Source organism: Centroberyx affinis, unplaced genomic scaffold (assembly GCF_046629955.1).
Source record: "Centroberyx affinis isolate AG114_WGS23_722 - 3 ecotype Tasmania unplaced genomic scaffold, CSIRO-AGI_Caff_v1 ptg001368l_1, whole genome shotgun sequence".
Taxonomy (NCBI): domain Eukaryota; kingdom Metazoa; phylum Chordata; class Actinopteri; order Beryciformes; family Berycidae; genus Centroberyx; species Centroberyx affinis.
In genome coordinates this window covers 326,111-340,158 of record NW_027279855.1, presented here as the reverse complement: position 1 = coordinate 340,158, position 14,048 = coordinate 326,111, and the positions used below count along the sequence as shown (strand labels likewise).

At 42.3% G+C, this 14,048-nt stretch overlaps 2 protein-coding genes across 2 annotated transcripts in view; one reads left to right on the top strand and one right to left on the bottom strand.

Moving 5' to 3' along the window:
- The window catches only part of abr (ABR activator of RhoGEF and GTPase), a gene marked incomplete at its 5' end in the record, with an annotated part of 63,386 nt that extends 56,861 nt beyond the window's left edge, over positions 1-6,525 (top strand). Inside the window, 6 exons of the mRNA XM_071525934.1 lie at positions 507-616; positions 1,061-1,200; positions 1,589-1,723; positions 1,849-1,954; positions 2,191-2,344; positions 4,846-6,525. Coding sequence (XP_071382035.1) covers positions 507-616; positions 1,061-1,200; positions 1,589-1,723; positions 1,849-1,954; positions 2,191-2,344; positions 4,846-4,935 — 735 coding nt within the window. The remainder of the gene's footprint in view (positions 1-506; positions 617-1,060; positions 1,201-1,588; positions 1,724-1,848; positions 1,955-2,190; positions 2,345-4,845) is intronic.
- Positions 6,526-8,843: 2,318 nt separating this feature from the next.
- On the bottom strand, positions 8,844-12,087 carry timm22 (translocase of inner mitochondrial membrane 22 homolog (yeast)). The gene is made up of 4 exons (XM_071525936.1): positions 11,822-12,087; positions 10,992-11,188; positions 9,788-9,860; positions 8,844-9,682 (listed from the first exon to the last, which is right to left on the bottom strand). Exons 1-4 carry the CDS (start codon positions 12,081-12,083, stop codon positions 9,606-9,608), a joined length of 609 nt encoding a protein of 202 aa, XP_071382037.1. The 5' UTR covers positions 12,084-12,087; the 3' UTR covers positions 8,844-9,605.
- Between the last annotated feature and the right edge of the window lie 1,961 nt (positions 12,088-14,048).

Below are 14,048 nucleotides of genomic sequence, written 5' to 3'. Positions count from 1 at the left end.
CACATATAGTATTATGGTTGGCCAGGGCGATGGAAGGTTGGCCACATTTCCTGATTGCACAGTGTTTTATACAGCGGTCACAATCTAACAGCGCTGTATCTTCTTACACCGCTGCAGTCAAGTCAAAGTGAGAGTTGTGTTGAGAGTCGTGTGCTTTAAAGCCCTGATCCAGAAACTTTATGCACTCACAGATTTTCGAAAGGTAGAACTTGCTGATAGAAAAGGATCTGTTCATAATTTCGAGGTCTATTTTGCTCCAAAGTTTAGAAACAATCCAAATGTCTAAAAAGTACAGCTTCAACGTATAACATTCTATGATTGCATCAATAGTGCAGTCTAGAAATTTCAGCATGAGTAAATGTCTCCAAATCAATGAATCCCTATGTAAACAAAGACAAATCCATGGCTCATAAAGGGGCCCCCAATCCTGCATCAGGCCTTTTTTTATGCTGGCTTGTTAGAGCGATGTATAGTTTACTGTAGCTGTGTTGTGTGTTTATCATCAGATCAAAGTGGAATTCTCCATGAAGTTTACGAGTCGGGACCTAAGCTTGAAGAGAACGCCGTCCAAAAAGCAGAGTGGGGTGTTTGGAGTCAAAATCAACGTGGTGACGAAGTAAGTCCATTTCTTGGATTGAAACCAAAATGAGTAAACCCACTTACGTCCCTCATGAAAGCACGATTAGGGGGGAAAAAATAGTGCAGATCTTTGAACAGGTTTCCTAAAGGTCATGGAATCTCTGGATTATCAGGGAGAAGTTGTATTCCAGACAGGGAAAGCCACGGAATTTGATGCATTTCTCTGGGGAAGTCAGGGAATATGAGGGAATTCTTGAAATGGGTCACTTTACAGGAATATACCAGAATGTATTTTACAACTTTGTTCACACATGCATTACATTAGATGGACGGTTTCAACTGTTTTTCTCCACAGCGAGCCCAGCTGTAGTGGAAACCAGACTGTTGACCCCTTTAGAACTTTTCTGATCTGAAAAACGACACACACACACTTGCATTATCAGAGAAGTAGCATTGCTCTGACTGGTGATTCCCTCCGCAGGCGCGAGCGCTCCAAGGTGCCTTACATAGTCCGCCAGTGCATTGAGGAAGTGGAGAAGAGGGGGATCGACGAAGTGGGAATCTACAGGATCTCAGGGGTGGCCACCGACATCCAGGCCCTCAAAACAGCATTTGACACCAGTAAGACTACATTCACTCTGTCTCTCTGTCTCACTGTTTCTCAGATTTGTAAGAAATGTCCATCAGGGAGGCCAGGAGGGAGATGAAGAGCAACAGCTGTCAATTATATGTTGAATAACAGTCTTTTAGCTCTGGTCATGGTTTACCCCACAGAGGCCGAGCGAGCAGAGCTCAGTATCAGCCTGCGTTTATGTCTGTGATTAGAAAGCATGTCTGCATCTGTCTCTGTCTGGATGTTGTGTTAGCGCGTGCATTACATCATTCCTGGACACAGAATGAGACGAGAGCAGCTGTGTTATTGTGAGTCTGTAATAATTTAGTCCCTTCTATCTTTTTTTCCTGTCTGCCTGCCTTCCGTCTCTGCCTCCCTACTCTCTCTCTCCTGTAGATACCAAAGATATCCTGGTGATGCTGAGCGACATGGACATCAACGCCATCGCGGGAACTCTGAAGCTGTACTTCAGGGAGCTGCCGGAGCCCCTGCTCACCGACCGCCTCTACCCCGCCTTCATGGAGGGCATAGGTGTGACCTTTCACCTCTCAGCCTCGAAGCCTAGGCCAGGAAGTGTGTGATTGTTTTAGTTTTAGGTGCTGGAACGACTGATAAAGGGCTGTCCTGACATCATTTTGGCTCTCCTTCCTCCTCAGCTCTCTCAGACCCGGCAGCCAAGGAGAACTGTATGATGCACCTCCTGCGCTCCCTGCCCGACCCCAACCTCATCACCTTCCTCTCCCTGCTGGAGCACCTCAAGAGGTACACACACGCACACACACCCACTGCTCACCTAAAGATCCAGGGAAAGTCGACTGAGCAGACTTGTTCTTTTTCCAGCGATGCCCTGCTTCACATTCCCACCTGGGAGCCTCCCACGGTCTCCTACTGTTTTTTATACATTTGTTATGGCTGCCTTTGACAAAATGGAACACCTCACACCCGTTTGTACTGTGACCTTCCTGACCGCCCCGTTTGTTGTTTGTTGGTTCCTGCAGGGTGGCAGAGAAGGAGCCCATCAACAAGATGTCCCTCCATAACCTGGCCACCGTGTTCGGCCCCACTCTGCTCAGGCCCTCGGAGTCGGAGAGCACCAAGGGACAGCACATCACCACCGCCTCCGACATCTGGTCACATGACGTCATGGCACAGGTACCTATGACACATGTGTGTGTTTGTGTGTGTGTGAGAGATGACATTTGAATGGGACTGCAGGCAGTTCTATTTTAATCTTGGTATTGACGTAAAACAGAAGAACTAATGGGATTGAGATTAGAAAAAATTATCAAAGTGACAATATGCATCATTCATTCTCTTATCATAAGCACTGTTTTAGAATGATGAAGTACACGTTTTCTGTTTTTGGGGTCACTTTGATATATTTTGTAAAGTAAATCTGTGGCTAAACACCTGCAGACCTTATACCTCTAATAATATTAATTCTAGGCTCCTGATGACTGTGTAGTACACATTCTACTAAAACCACACGTGTATCTGACATGGCATATTACCCCCAAACTAGTGTCAGGTGCCCTCTTATTCCATTCATTCTAAATGCGTATGCTTAGGATTTACAAACCAAAAAGGCTTGGTTGTTATTATACAATCTTCCTGTCTTTTGAGGGAGTGAAACTGAGCGTGGGCATCCCACTGTGAGTGAACACAGCAGATGGTAGATTGGTGCACACATGCGTGTTTTGTGGGTCGGTACATGTGTTTGGAGAATTGGTTTTCACTCCCACGTCGCTTTGTGACCCATGTCACTGCGGTCTATTCTCCCAGCTGTATTTAGGCTGTTGGCCATCTATTCATCTCTGCTGAGAGATGAGTTTCCTGTGCACAAACGTCTTTTTTTGGCAGCGTAAACACCATCCAGAGTAAATCATCATAAATGGGGGAGCATGGACATGCAGGAGGCCCTGTCTCTCCATTACAGTAAAGCTGAGTGTTTGTATTGGGGCTTATTTCAATTCTAAATGTTTATTACATAAGTTTACAAAGTGTCAAACACCACAGACTGATGCTTCCGCAGGCATATCCTGAATAGAATCTCATATAGGGACTTGAGTGATGTATTTGCTCTATTTAACAAAATGAAAGACAAGGAATCAGTTGCGCCTAGACAGGTGCAGTCTTTTGGAGAACAACGTCAAGCCCACTGACTCACATAATGGACCTTCTCTTCTGAGTTTTGTAGGCAACAGTCAAATGCATAGTTTAAATCCAATTACTAGCCAGCAAGCCATTTTCCTGGTGAGCAGCTAGCAGCATTATAACAAACAGTAAAGCAAATTAAATTTTCCAGGCATATGCCCTTCTGGGTGAAATTGATTTAAGGGGAAATTAAAGGAAAATTGCAGAACATAAGGGAGGGGAAACATTAGAATGATTTACCTATTTTCATAACTGATTTTCTTGATTTTTAGTCCCATTGAGGTCAAGAATCTCCATTTTTCAAGGGAGACCTGGCCAAGAAAGAAGCACCAAGACAAACATAATAGCCGAGTAAAATTTCCTACAAGCGCTGCAACAGGCAGAAGTCCAATATCATAGCAGCAGGCTCATGGGCCAAACCTATTTAAATATTAACTAAAAGCAAAGACGGTTTCTTACTGAATCTGCCATAAAATCCCTTATTTTATCACTCACCAAAAGAGACCAGCTCTTCCAGTTTTAAATCTTTCTGCAGTGAGCTCCAAGAACAGGGAGCAGAATACATGAAGGCACGTTTTGCCAAATTCAGTTCTGGCAACTTTTAAAAAAAATCTAAAAGAACAAATAATGAGGAAGCAGAGTGGCCTTACAGATACAAATGTACCAATGAATAAGTCTATGAGTGTGGGCCAGTCAACCCAAGCATAAAAAGTACAAGGAGGCATGTAAATATAAAACATTGCCATAATCCAGCACTGGCTAAAAAGTGGCAGAGTTTATTTTTATTATTAAAAAAACCCCAAAAACAAACATGTTCCAAAAATAAAATCCCAATTTCTGTTTTAATTTCTTAGCAAGGTGCTGAAGATGTAGCCTGTGGGAAAGCTAGTCATCAAGTAAAATTCCTACATGTATACTTGTACAGTAAGATTCAAGAGGTTCAGTCACTTTTCAATAGGTTGAAGATGTTTTGGCCTATTTAGTTGAGGCTTACTGAAGCTGCACAGGGTTTGTTTTAACCTTCATAACACTCAGGCTGCTGGTAATAATTAGGGTGCGACCACTAGGGGTTTTTGAGGGCTGATACAGTTTTTTTTCAGATGGATAGCTTGAAAATACACAGTTTTCATGCCAAAAAATTCAGTGTTTCCCTCACAATTTTATTTTTGGCAGGATGGAAAAGCCTGTTCAACGGCATTTATACCACAGGACACTAAAAATCTCACTTGAAATCCAGTACATTACTACTACTACTACTACTACTACTACTACTAATAATAATAATAATACTGTTTACACACAGAAACATGCACACAAGGCTTAATCTCTCTCTCTCTTCTCTCTCTCTCTCTCTCTCTCTCTCTTCTCTCTCTCTCTCTCTCTCTCTCTCTCTCTCTCTCTCTCTCTCTCTCTCTCTCTCTCTCTCTCTCTCCTCTCTCTCTCTCTCCTCTCTCTCTCTCTCTCTCTCTCTCTCTCTCTCTCTCTCTCTCTCTCCTCAGGTCCAGGTGCTGCTCTACTACCTGCAGCACCCTCCCATATCCTTCGCCGAGCTCAAGCGCAACACACTCTACTTTTCCACTGACGTTTAAGGTGCTGGGGGAGGGGCGCCGTCACCCGGAGACGAGAGACCAACACAGAGAGAGAGAGAGAGAGAGAGAGACTCCATATGAACCCCCCGTCCCCCCATTCCTCCCTCCCTTCCTCACCTCTCCTCTCAACTGTACAGACCCCCCCTCCACCCCTCTCCAAACCCCTCCAGTCCTCCCTCCCTCCCTCCCTCCCCTCCTCCGCATCCCCAAAGAGAGATGGAGTCAAACATGTAGGGGGGGTGGGGGGTGGAGGAGATTTCCTGGTCCCCTAGTCACGTCTTGTGTCGTGTGTGTGTGAGGAGAGCAGTGCCACCCCTCGCTCTCTGCTCCCCCCCCACTCCACCCAGGAGTGGAGGGAGCAAGTGGAGCCCCCCCGTCCTTCCGTCCGACAACACGGCATGCTGGGAACACGGCGGTTAAACGGCATGTTGCCGCACAGGATCACCGCTGGGTGTGTGGTGTTGTCATCTGGTGAGCCCTATTCCAGACACTGGTATCTCAGAAACTGGCTGAGTCAACCCCCCCGCAACTTGATGCTTTTTTTTTTTGTTTCGTTTGTTTGTTTTCCCTGTTCAGAGGCATTCCAGAAAAAAAATGGCATTTACATATTTTATAAATATAATTTTTTGTTTAAAGGCCGTTTTGTTACCTTTTCTCTCTCTCTGGCTTTGTGCATGTGACGGAGGAGGGCTGGGCGTGTGTGTGTGACGATGTGGATGCGCCTGAGAGTGTGTGTGTGTGTGTGTGTGAGTTGAAGGGACTATGAGGACTTTTGAGGTTCAGAAGTGGTCAGGAAGCCATCTTAGTGAATGGCTGGCATCACGTCTCTCTGTATTGACAAACTAGAGAGTACTGCCCTCCACCGCGAGTCTTGGCCAAATTTGCCCTATTTATTTTAAATATATATATTATGTGTGCCTGTACAGTTCTGTGCAACTAGAGAAATGCTCTAAGGAGTCTGTTTTTTGAAGTTTATTCAGGTAGTGATGTTATTTTTTAGTCTAATTTTCTCATTCACCATGTCCATGGTTGGTAAGCTGTACTGAAACGGATCAGCGGAACAAAGTGTAAAGTCTGCCAATTGATTTCAAATCACGTTCTAGAGGAGAAAGAGCACTCTGTGACATGAGGGTTGTTGGGGAAAAAAATAAATGACTAATGGAACATTAGCTTTTTTCTTGTTGTTGCATTGCAAGCCTGTTCCAAGTGTCTTACTGCACCGGTATAATCTATGGGATGATTTGTGTAGTTGCCCTCATTGCATGTTCAGCTTGTCAATCAAAACAGGCCGGGTAACACAAAGGTAGGTTGTTTCCGCAAGGTCCTCGCTAGACTGGCAAAAGCCCATCACTGCTCTGTACAAAGCCAACCTTTCTGCTATCAAGCCTGCGACATATCTTAAAATACTGTAAGCACTGCTAGATGAGTACTATTTGATATTTTTAATATAAGATGAAAATAAAATCAAAAAATGTTGTATTTTACTTCCTTTGAGAAGAATTTCAGTATACTGTAATAACGAGGCTAAATGTCAATGTGAACTTTTTCCCCCCTTTTTTTTAGTAAAATAAAAGTTACAAAACACTGTCACCGTGTGTCTCTGTGTTGAGTTTCAAGATCATCTGCACAAACAGAAATGCTGTCTTCTCAGAAGCCAATGGATTAATAACAGCTCATTCAATCACTGATGAACTTGTGCATAATGACATTTTTGATGTAAACATTTTGTAAAATGCCAGGTCTAAAGTAAACAAATGACAGGAAACACCACCATCCCATCCAAGGGAAAAAGACAGTAAAACTGACAAACAGTAATGCAAATGTATATAATTTTCCTTGTTCCATATGAAACACTTACACCACTGAGCACATCTATAAGCTTAGCAGGTAGTGGGTTCCTCCATCCTGAAAGACTGCAGTATCCTGTCTAAATGACTACATCAGTGTTTGATACATGAAGGTTTTTTCACATTATCACCATAAGTATTGCTTTTTAAGTATCGCTTTTTAGTTGTGCACCAATTTTGTTACATATGCATCTCCAGTCTATGTGTATATCTTATACATAGTTTTTAAGTTATAAGTTCAGATTTAGCATGTAGCCCCCCCTGCTGGTCATTTTTTAAATAGTTGCCAGTGACTGACAATGGAGGCTGAAATATTTGGGGCAGAAGGGAGGAAGTGGAGTTGAACAAGTGAGTTGATGTTTTTTTCATTATGTGCAGATATGTGTCAAGTACTACTGACAAAAACTCTAGGGTTTGTTTTGTGTTTCCATCTGAAGTTGGATTCCAAACTCTTTCAAAAACTACACATGAAAAATCAAGTACAGTATTGTTTGGTGGGTCCTTTCCTAACACAACTTCACACATCATTAGAATGAAAGCAATCATCCGATTGGTCCGTTCAGTTCCCCCTCCACTTCCTTCCTCTGGAGTGACTCACTTGCCTCCCTTGCAGTCCTACCGACATAAGCCATCAGCAGGCTCAGTGTAGCAGTGTGTTGGTTACAGGGTCATGGGACATTAGCCTTATAGTGAGACTGAAGACCTTTTTGAAAACAGACGCCTAAGGTTTGCAACGGCCCTGCAGCTATAAATGTTCCTTCTCCCTCCCTTTAGATCTTTGTAAAATTTGATACTTTCATCACAAAGTGCACGATTCCTCCAAGGCAGCGCCCTCAGCTGCATGACTAGGCAGCGACAAGATCAGAAATCCAACTCTCTTGTAGCACAAACATTTCTCAGAGCCGACATTCACGTTTAATTGATGCCTCATCTCTGTGAATGTAGAACAACGTTAATATTTCCCTACTGGTTTTTCTCCTCTGTTTGTACAGATGAGTGTGCCAGCAGCAACTCCCACTAAACAAATCCACACAAGTCACCAGGTAAACACTACAACATTTACCAACATGTCTGCCAATAGTCACTGCTTTTAGTTTCATTTATTTGACCAACACAGTCCAATAATTAGGCTTCCTTTACTGTAGCTGTTCATTTACCAATCTAATTTATAGGGTTAAACAGCCTGTTTACAAGCTGTGTGTAAATTCACTTTAATTCAAAATGTATGCAGTCATGACTCTATAAGCCACATTAGATGAAAGTTTCCACCAAAAGACATTGATATATTAAATATTAGATTCAAAGCATACTCTTTGAAATCAAAACCGTTTCTCAATATTTCTTCTATCAGTCAGCAGCACAGTGTTGTATTTCCCTCAGTCTCTACAAACTATAACACCAGTTTTAAAATTATGAATCATCTAAGATGTTAAATATAAATCCTGCTCATAACCAATTCATTAATTAGTAACCAATTAGTGTTGCTTTCATTTCCACCACTTGACCCACTTATTTATTTTTAGGTGTCCCTGAAAACTTGGCTCTTGTAAGATGGTATGAAGTTCCTTTAAAACAAATCAGTTTTCCCATGGTTTGGAACAAAAATGTTGTTTGGGTTCTAGTCATGATTAATGTGACAACAACTCCCCCTAACTTATTTATAGTTCTGTAATGGCTCTTCGTCCCCTTTTGAGCTCGGGCCCGGGACAGCAGTCCTGGTTCATTTTTATTAACGATTGATTTTGCATTGTAAATGCTTCATGAAATGTGTAGAGCATTAACTTGACCACACAAGAAAAACATTTGACAAGAATGTAGGAGATGAATTTGGAATAAAATCAAGAAATGAGATATTGACTGTAGGAAAACAATATGAGCTGCCTGTGTCTCATGTCACTGATGTAACTTAACATTATACTGAAACATATCTAGCCAATTAAATCTCGCCATTCAGAGGGCAAAACAAATCACTGGCAAGACTTCTTTGCATGAATATTCATGCCTGAAGTAAACACTCCCTGCCAAAACAAGGGGCTTTGAATGGAGGCAATGCACAAGATAACAAAAAAAAAAAAACTTTAATACTAGAAGGGCACTCGGAGAGCGCAGACCTCCGCCAAGGTTTGTGCTATTATTGCTTGTTCGTTGTCCGCTCCAAAATTTAATGGCTTCTTCCTTGGCCCATGCTACACCCTTCTACGAACTTTCATGAAAATCAGGCCAGTAGTTTTTCCGTAATCCTGCTAACAGACAAACAAACACACAAATGGCACCGAAAACATAACCTCCTTGGCGGAGGTAATAAATATTCCTAACATGGATGAGTTAGTAACACACATCAGTGTTCTGAAACAAGAAACATGTTTATCTGAGTGATTTAAGTTGAACTTTAAGACAAATCTAAGGGAAGTTTATCTTCTTCTGTGGTCTGGAATTAACATTTTTATCACGTCTCTGAAGCTTTGACACGGATCCAGACCAATTCTGGTCAGTTCCACACTGACTCGGTCATTTATGGAGATTCTCCACATGAAGTTGGGAAACGTTATCGCAACTGTAAAATTGATGAAAGTAAAGAAACACGAGGAAATATGAGACTGGACTTCTCCAGCTCACTGTGGCGTCATTCCACACCGCAGAACACAAACAGGAAACGGTCACTAAGACCAGGAGGGGTTCTGCACCGATCCTCCATCTGCATGGAGGTATTGTCAAGGTTGGATTTCACAGGATGTGAAGTTTCATTGTGTGGTCCAGACGTTCGTTCAGTGTCCCACCAGAGTTCATGTCCATAGACTTTGAGTCCCTTCTCTCCTCTGTGGCTCATCGTAAGTAATATTCAATAGCAGCGGAGAACGCAGCAAAGCCTCCACATCCCAGCACCCCGGCCTTCAGACCAGCTGCACAACAGAGACAGAAATGTCAGCACAAAAAACATAAATTAATGAATCACCTTTAACCGCATTTGAAACATCAAAGTAAATGTGCTGGGTGTGCTTACATACCGCGGAATCCAATGGCTCCCCCAGTAACACAGCCGCTGTACACAGCGTTTTTCCAGTCAGATTTTCCTCTGTGCTGCAAACAAAAAGGTAGAGTGTACAGAGGTAAACAAAACGTTCGAGAAAAAAACAACAACAAATCAAGTTTATAGGCTTATATCTTATAAGACAATGTTACTGCCAAACTTTGTGTGTGGGCTGTGAGGGCCATTGATATGCTATACATCATTTATGTATGACCATGAAAAGACACATATCATGGGACAAAACGGCAATATGTCACTACATGCTATCCAGTGTGCTGAATGAGGAGTGAGAGGAAACTGAGTTAAACTGTAGGGTCAAAGAGAACCGTGGTTGTTTTGTATCATAAGATGAGTTTTTTGATCTGTCATACTTAATCTCTGTGTAATAACCACATATTTGGGGTTGATCTTTGCTTTACAGAGCTTCATACACATCACAACCAAGAAAATCACTAACAGTAAACCATTTCACCACAAGAGGGCGCTATAAGACCACTCAGAGAAACTTAACTCTTACCTAGTGAGGGGGACAGAACTGGTATGGTATTCACATAACACCTCCAATACATTTCATCAAAGCCATATAGTATCATAATTACAATATGGGTATTTATATTTTCCCAAAATAGTGTTTTACAAATTCTGTCCAATTGCCACCAGAGGTCTGTTGGAGCAAGGCTGCTAAGCCAATGAATGCATCAAAATAAATATAGTACTACTCTCCACTCTATAGTCTATTTCTCGCTAAATAAACTCATCCTTTATTATTTATCCCTTTGTTTTTAGCTCCTGACACCCATTTTTGTCAAATTAGAGTTCTAAAGCATCTTAAAATGAGTCCTATATATCATTATTATTTTAAAAACTTCATTATGTAGTCATGTGATGAGAATTATGTTCACACAAAGGTGCTGGTTTTGCACAAGGTGAAAGTAGTTAGTTTCAGTGTGTGTTTGATGCTGTGGTGCTAAGGCCTGTAGGAGTGAATCCAGCAGTTTGTCTCATTTTCCTACTGAAAGTAGCCTTGCAGCGACCCAGTGCATGTTGTGTCCAACTTGGCACAGAGTGAGGCTCATTCATTGAATCTGATATTGGGGCAACATTCGTCCTTTTGGATGTGTGCATGCTCCCTTAACCCTCAGCCCACCACCAGCACCAAGAGGAGGCTGGGTGTGACCTACTGATTCAATGATGCACTCTGTACAGGAGAACATGGCGCCCACGATGGCAAAGTTCTTGGCGTAGGACATCCCCCTCTGGCCCATGTCTTTAAGGACTTCCCGGGCCGTTGGTGTTTTCAGAGGGTCTTTGGGGTCGAAGCCCACGTTGGTGTCGATGCCTGCTGTGAAAACACCAAACGCCCCGCCAAGCACAAAACCTGTGGAATACAAGGAATCCAACATGAATATCTAAACAATAAATAACAATAACTAGAGACCAAGGAAACATTTCAGGTTGCTACATGCACACTGTTTGTCCTTTCTCCTATGAACAACACTATTGGAGAAATACTAGCCTTCAAATGCCTGGTCTTGTAAACATTTTAGGTGTTTCCACAATATGCAACCAGCTGTAACTGACTTGATGTCGCTGCTGAGAGGTTTGCAATTGCTCCTGTACATGTGTTTAGCTCAGCCACGAGTAAAAGTGTAGGGAGGCGTAACAATAATGACCTTGGATATGTATCATATCATGGAAAACTACTACAACACTCAAAATTAAATGGGGCCAAAAATCGCAATGCCGAAGCCCACCCCTTCCCAAAAGCATCAGTGTGCCCTTTGACCCCTCCAACCAATGGCTTGCAGTGTTGAGCTTGGAGATATGACACAGTCAAAGCTGTGATAGTGACAGCACAAAGTAATGGAGCTGAGGACACACTCACACACTCTCACTCACACTCACACACACACACACACACACACACACACACACACACACACACACACACACCTGCTGTCAAATGTATCGGTCACGTTATCGTCAATGTAAAAGTAAGCTCCCACTGTACCTCCAACACAGGCCAAAACTGCCTTGAAGCCGCAGCTCTCCATGCCCCGCTCGATCATCTTCTGCTCGTCGCTCTTGTGGGGCGTCGGCAGTCCAGCCATAATGGCGGGGTTTAAGTCCTTTACTGGCCTCTTTTCACCGATAAGATGATCCAGAAGCATACTGTACTGAAACTGTTGGCCGTCCACACTCAAGCTAGCCGAGCTCGGCCCTTGAGAGTCGGTGGAGGCAGCAGCATTTCCATCAGCCGTGGACGCAGCCATGTTTCCCAATGACAGCGCGTTGAGTAAACATAACCAACGATAAGCAAGTGCAGATTCTTCATATTTGCAACACCTAACGGGGCAGAAGATAATAAAATGAATGCTTATGTGTTTACCAAAATGCATAAACTGCAACTGAATAGGTGTTCAAAAAAATAAAATAAATAAAGCAAATTATTTTGATTGTCATGATATGTTCTTATTCGTATCAGCACATTCGACACAAAGTGAGACCGCAAAGATGACCTTGGCTGGAGTGCCATTGCCGTATTTATTACAACATCTGGTGAACATAATTGCAATCAGTGAGAAGGGGCAATTCAACAGACGTTTACTTTGCAATATCTCTTAAGTGCTATTTATTTTGAAGGCATCAGTTGAAACCCTCTGTGGATAAGAAACAGAGAAGAGTTCCACTTCCAGCTCACTTTCTGTCACCTCAAACCACTTTTTCGTTTCAGTGAAACGTAGAACATAATACAGTTGTTGCCATTGTCATATTTTAATTTTATTTTAAGACAGTAACTTGATTCAGAGCCACAAAAAACCTAAATGGCCAGGAATATGTGTATGTGTGCACAAGTTGGCTTTTCTTTTGTTTTTCTTTCCATCTTATTTGATAAAAGAAAAGAAAGAAAGAAAAGAAAAACAAAACAAAAGGGTTTAAGACAAATGTATTTTGGTGGTCATGTATGTGTTTCTCTAAAATAACACCAAAATATGTGACAGAGTACAAAACAAATATGTTGTAGCCTATTTGTTTTCAGAATAAAAAAGAAAAAGTTATGACAGCTTCAGTAGGAAATGTTACATTTTAACACTAGGGTCTCATTATATTTTGTCTGCTCTCCCCCTCTTTTCGGTCTCTCGTCTCCCCCTTCTGTTTCCTGTCTGTTTCTATCCAGAAGGACTACATATCCCAGAAATCTCTCTGAGCACTGCACCAAACTCGCGCGCTCCACCTAACGGCTCCAGTATGTAATATGGACCGGTGACACTTCTATGACACGCGTGAGGTGCCAGCAGCATCCCGGATCAACAGCAGCACAGCCGCAATACTGAACAGGTGAGATGTATTACTACTCATTTTTTCGCTCTTCTACAGTGTTCCCCCCTTTTATTATCAATTTCTTGAGTTCAAACGTGTAAACTTTATCTTTGACGCTTTTCTTTTACGACCATTTTGCCGGTCGAAATTGAAGAAGCTGTCAGAGAGAGTCGCTGGGATCAGTTGGTTTGGCTAACGTTAGTTTTACTTGACAGCAACGCCAAACTGACTTCGATGACTGCTTGCTTGTTGTTGTCTGACAGTCACCGAATAGTCTCCCGAGTTTCCTTCAAATTAAACATTAACTCATTCTTAAACAGCGATTCGACAATATCTGTCATTAAATTAAAGAGAGACGTGTTGTTTTCACACAGTGTGTGTCACTGTTTGTTTGTAGGCAGCAGGTTGACAGCATTAATACGGGTCAGTGTCTTATTTTACATTTTCCCTTGGTGCAGAAATTCATCTTGAATTCATCCTGAATTTCTCCGTTAAGTATTGTAGCGTGTGGAGTCGTGAGTTCAACAGGATTCTTCTTTCTGTAGGCTTGATGAATATTCATATCTGTCTGTATTATACAGAGACGTTCTTGGCTCAGTTTTTATAGACATCACAGAGTTCAACCATGCATGCACGGTAATAGTATTAGTATTGCCAAGGGGAGGTCTGGTGATGGTAATGTTTTACTTAAGCACCTCCACGAATTTCCTCCTGTCTGGAGTGACATGTCAGTGAATATTTCCCCAGCTGCAGTGGTAAAATTACAGCTGGAATAGCCTCCTGTTTGGGCTTGTGGTGGCTGTAAGGCCGCCCTCTTGCTCCAACTTTTTCATTTTACTATCCAGTAAGTTCCTTTTTATCATCACCTTATAAGGATGTGAAACAGTAAAGGGTTTCCTCCTAGGATTTTATTTAGT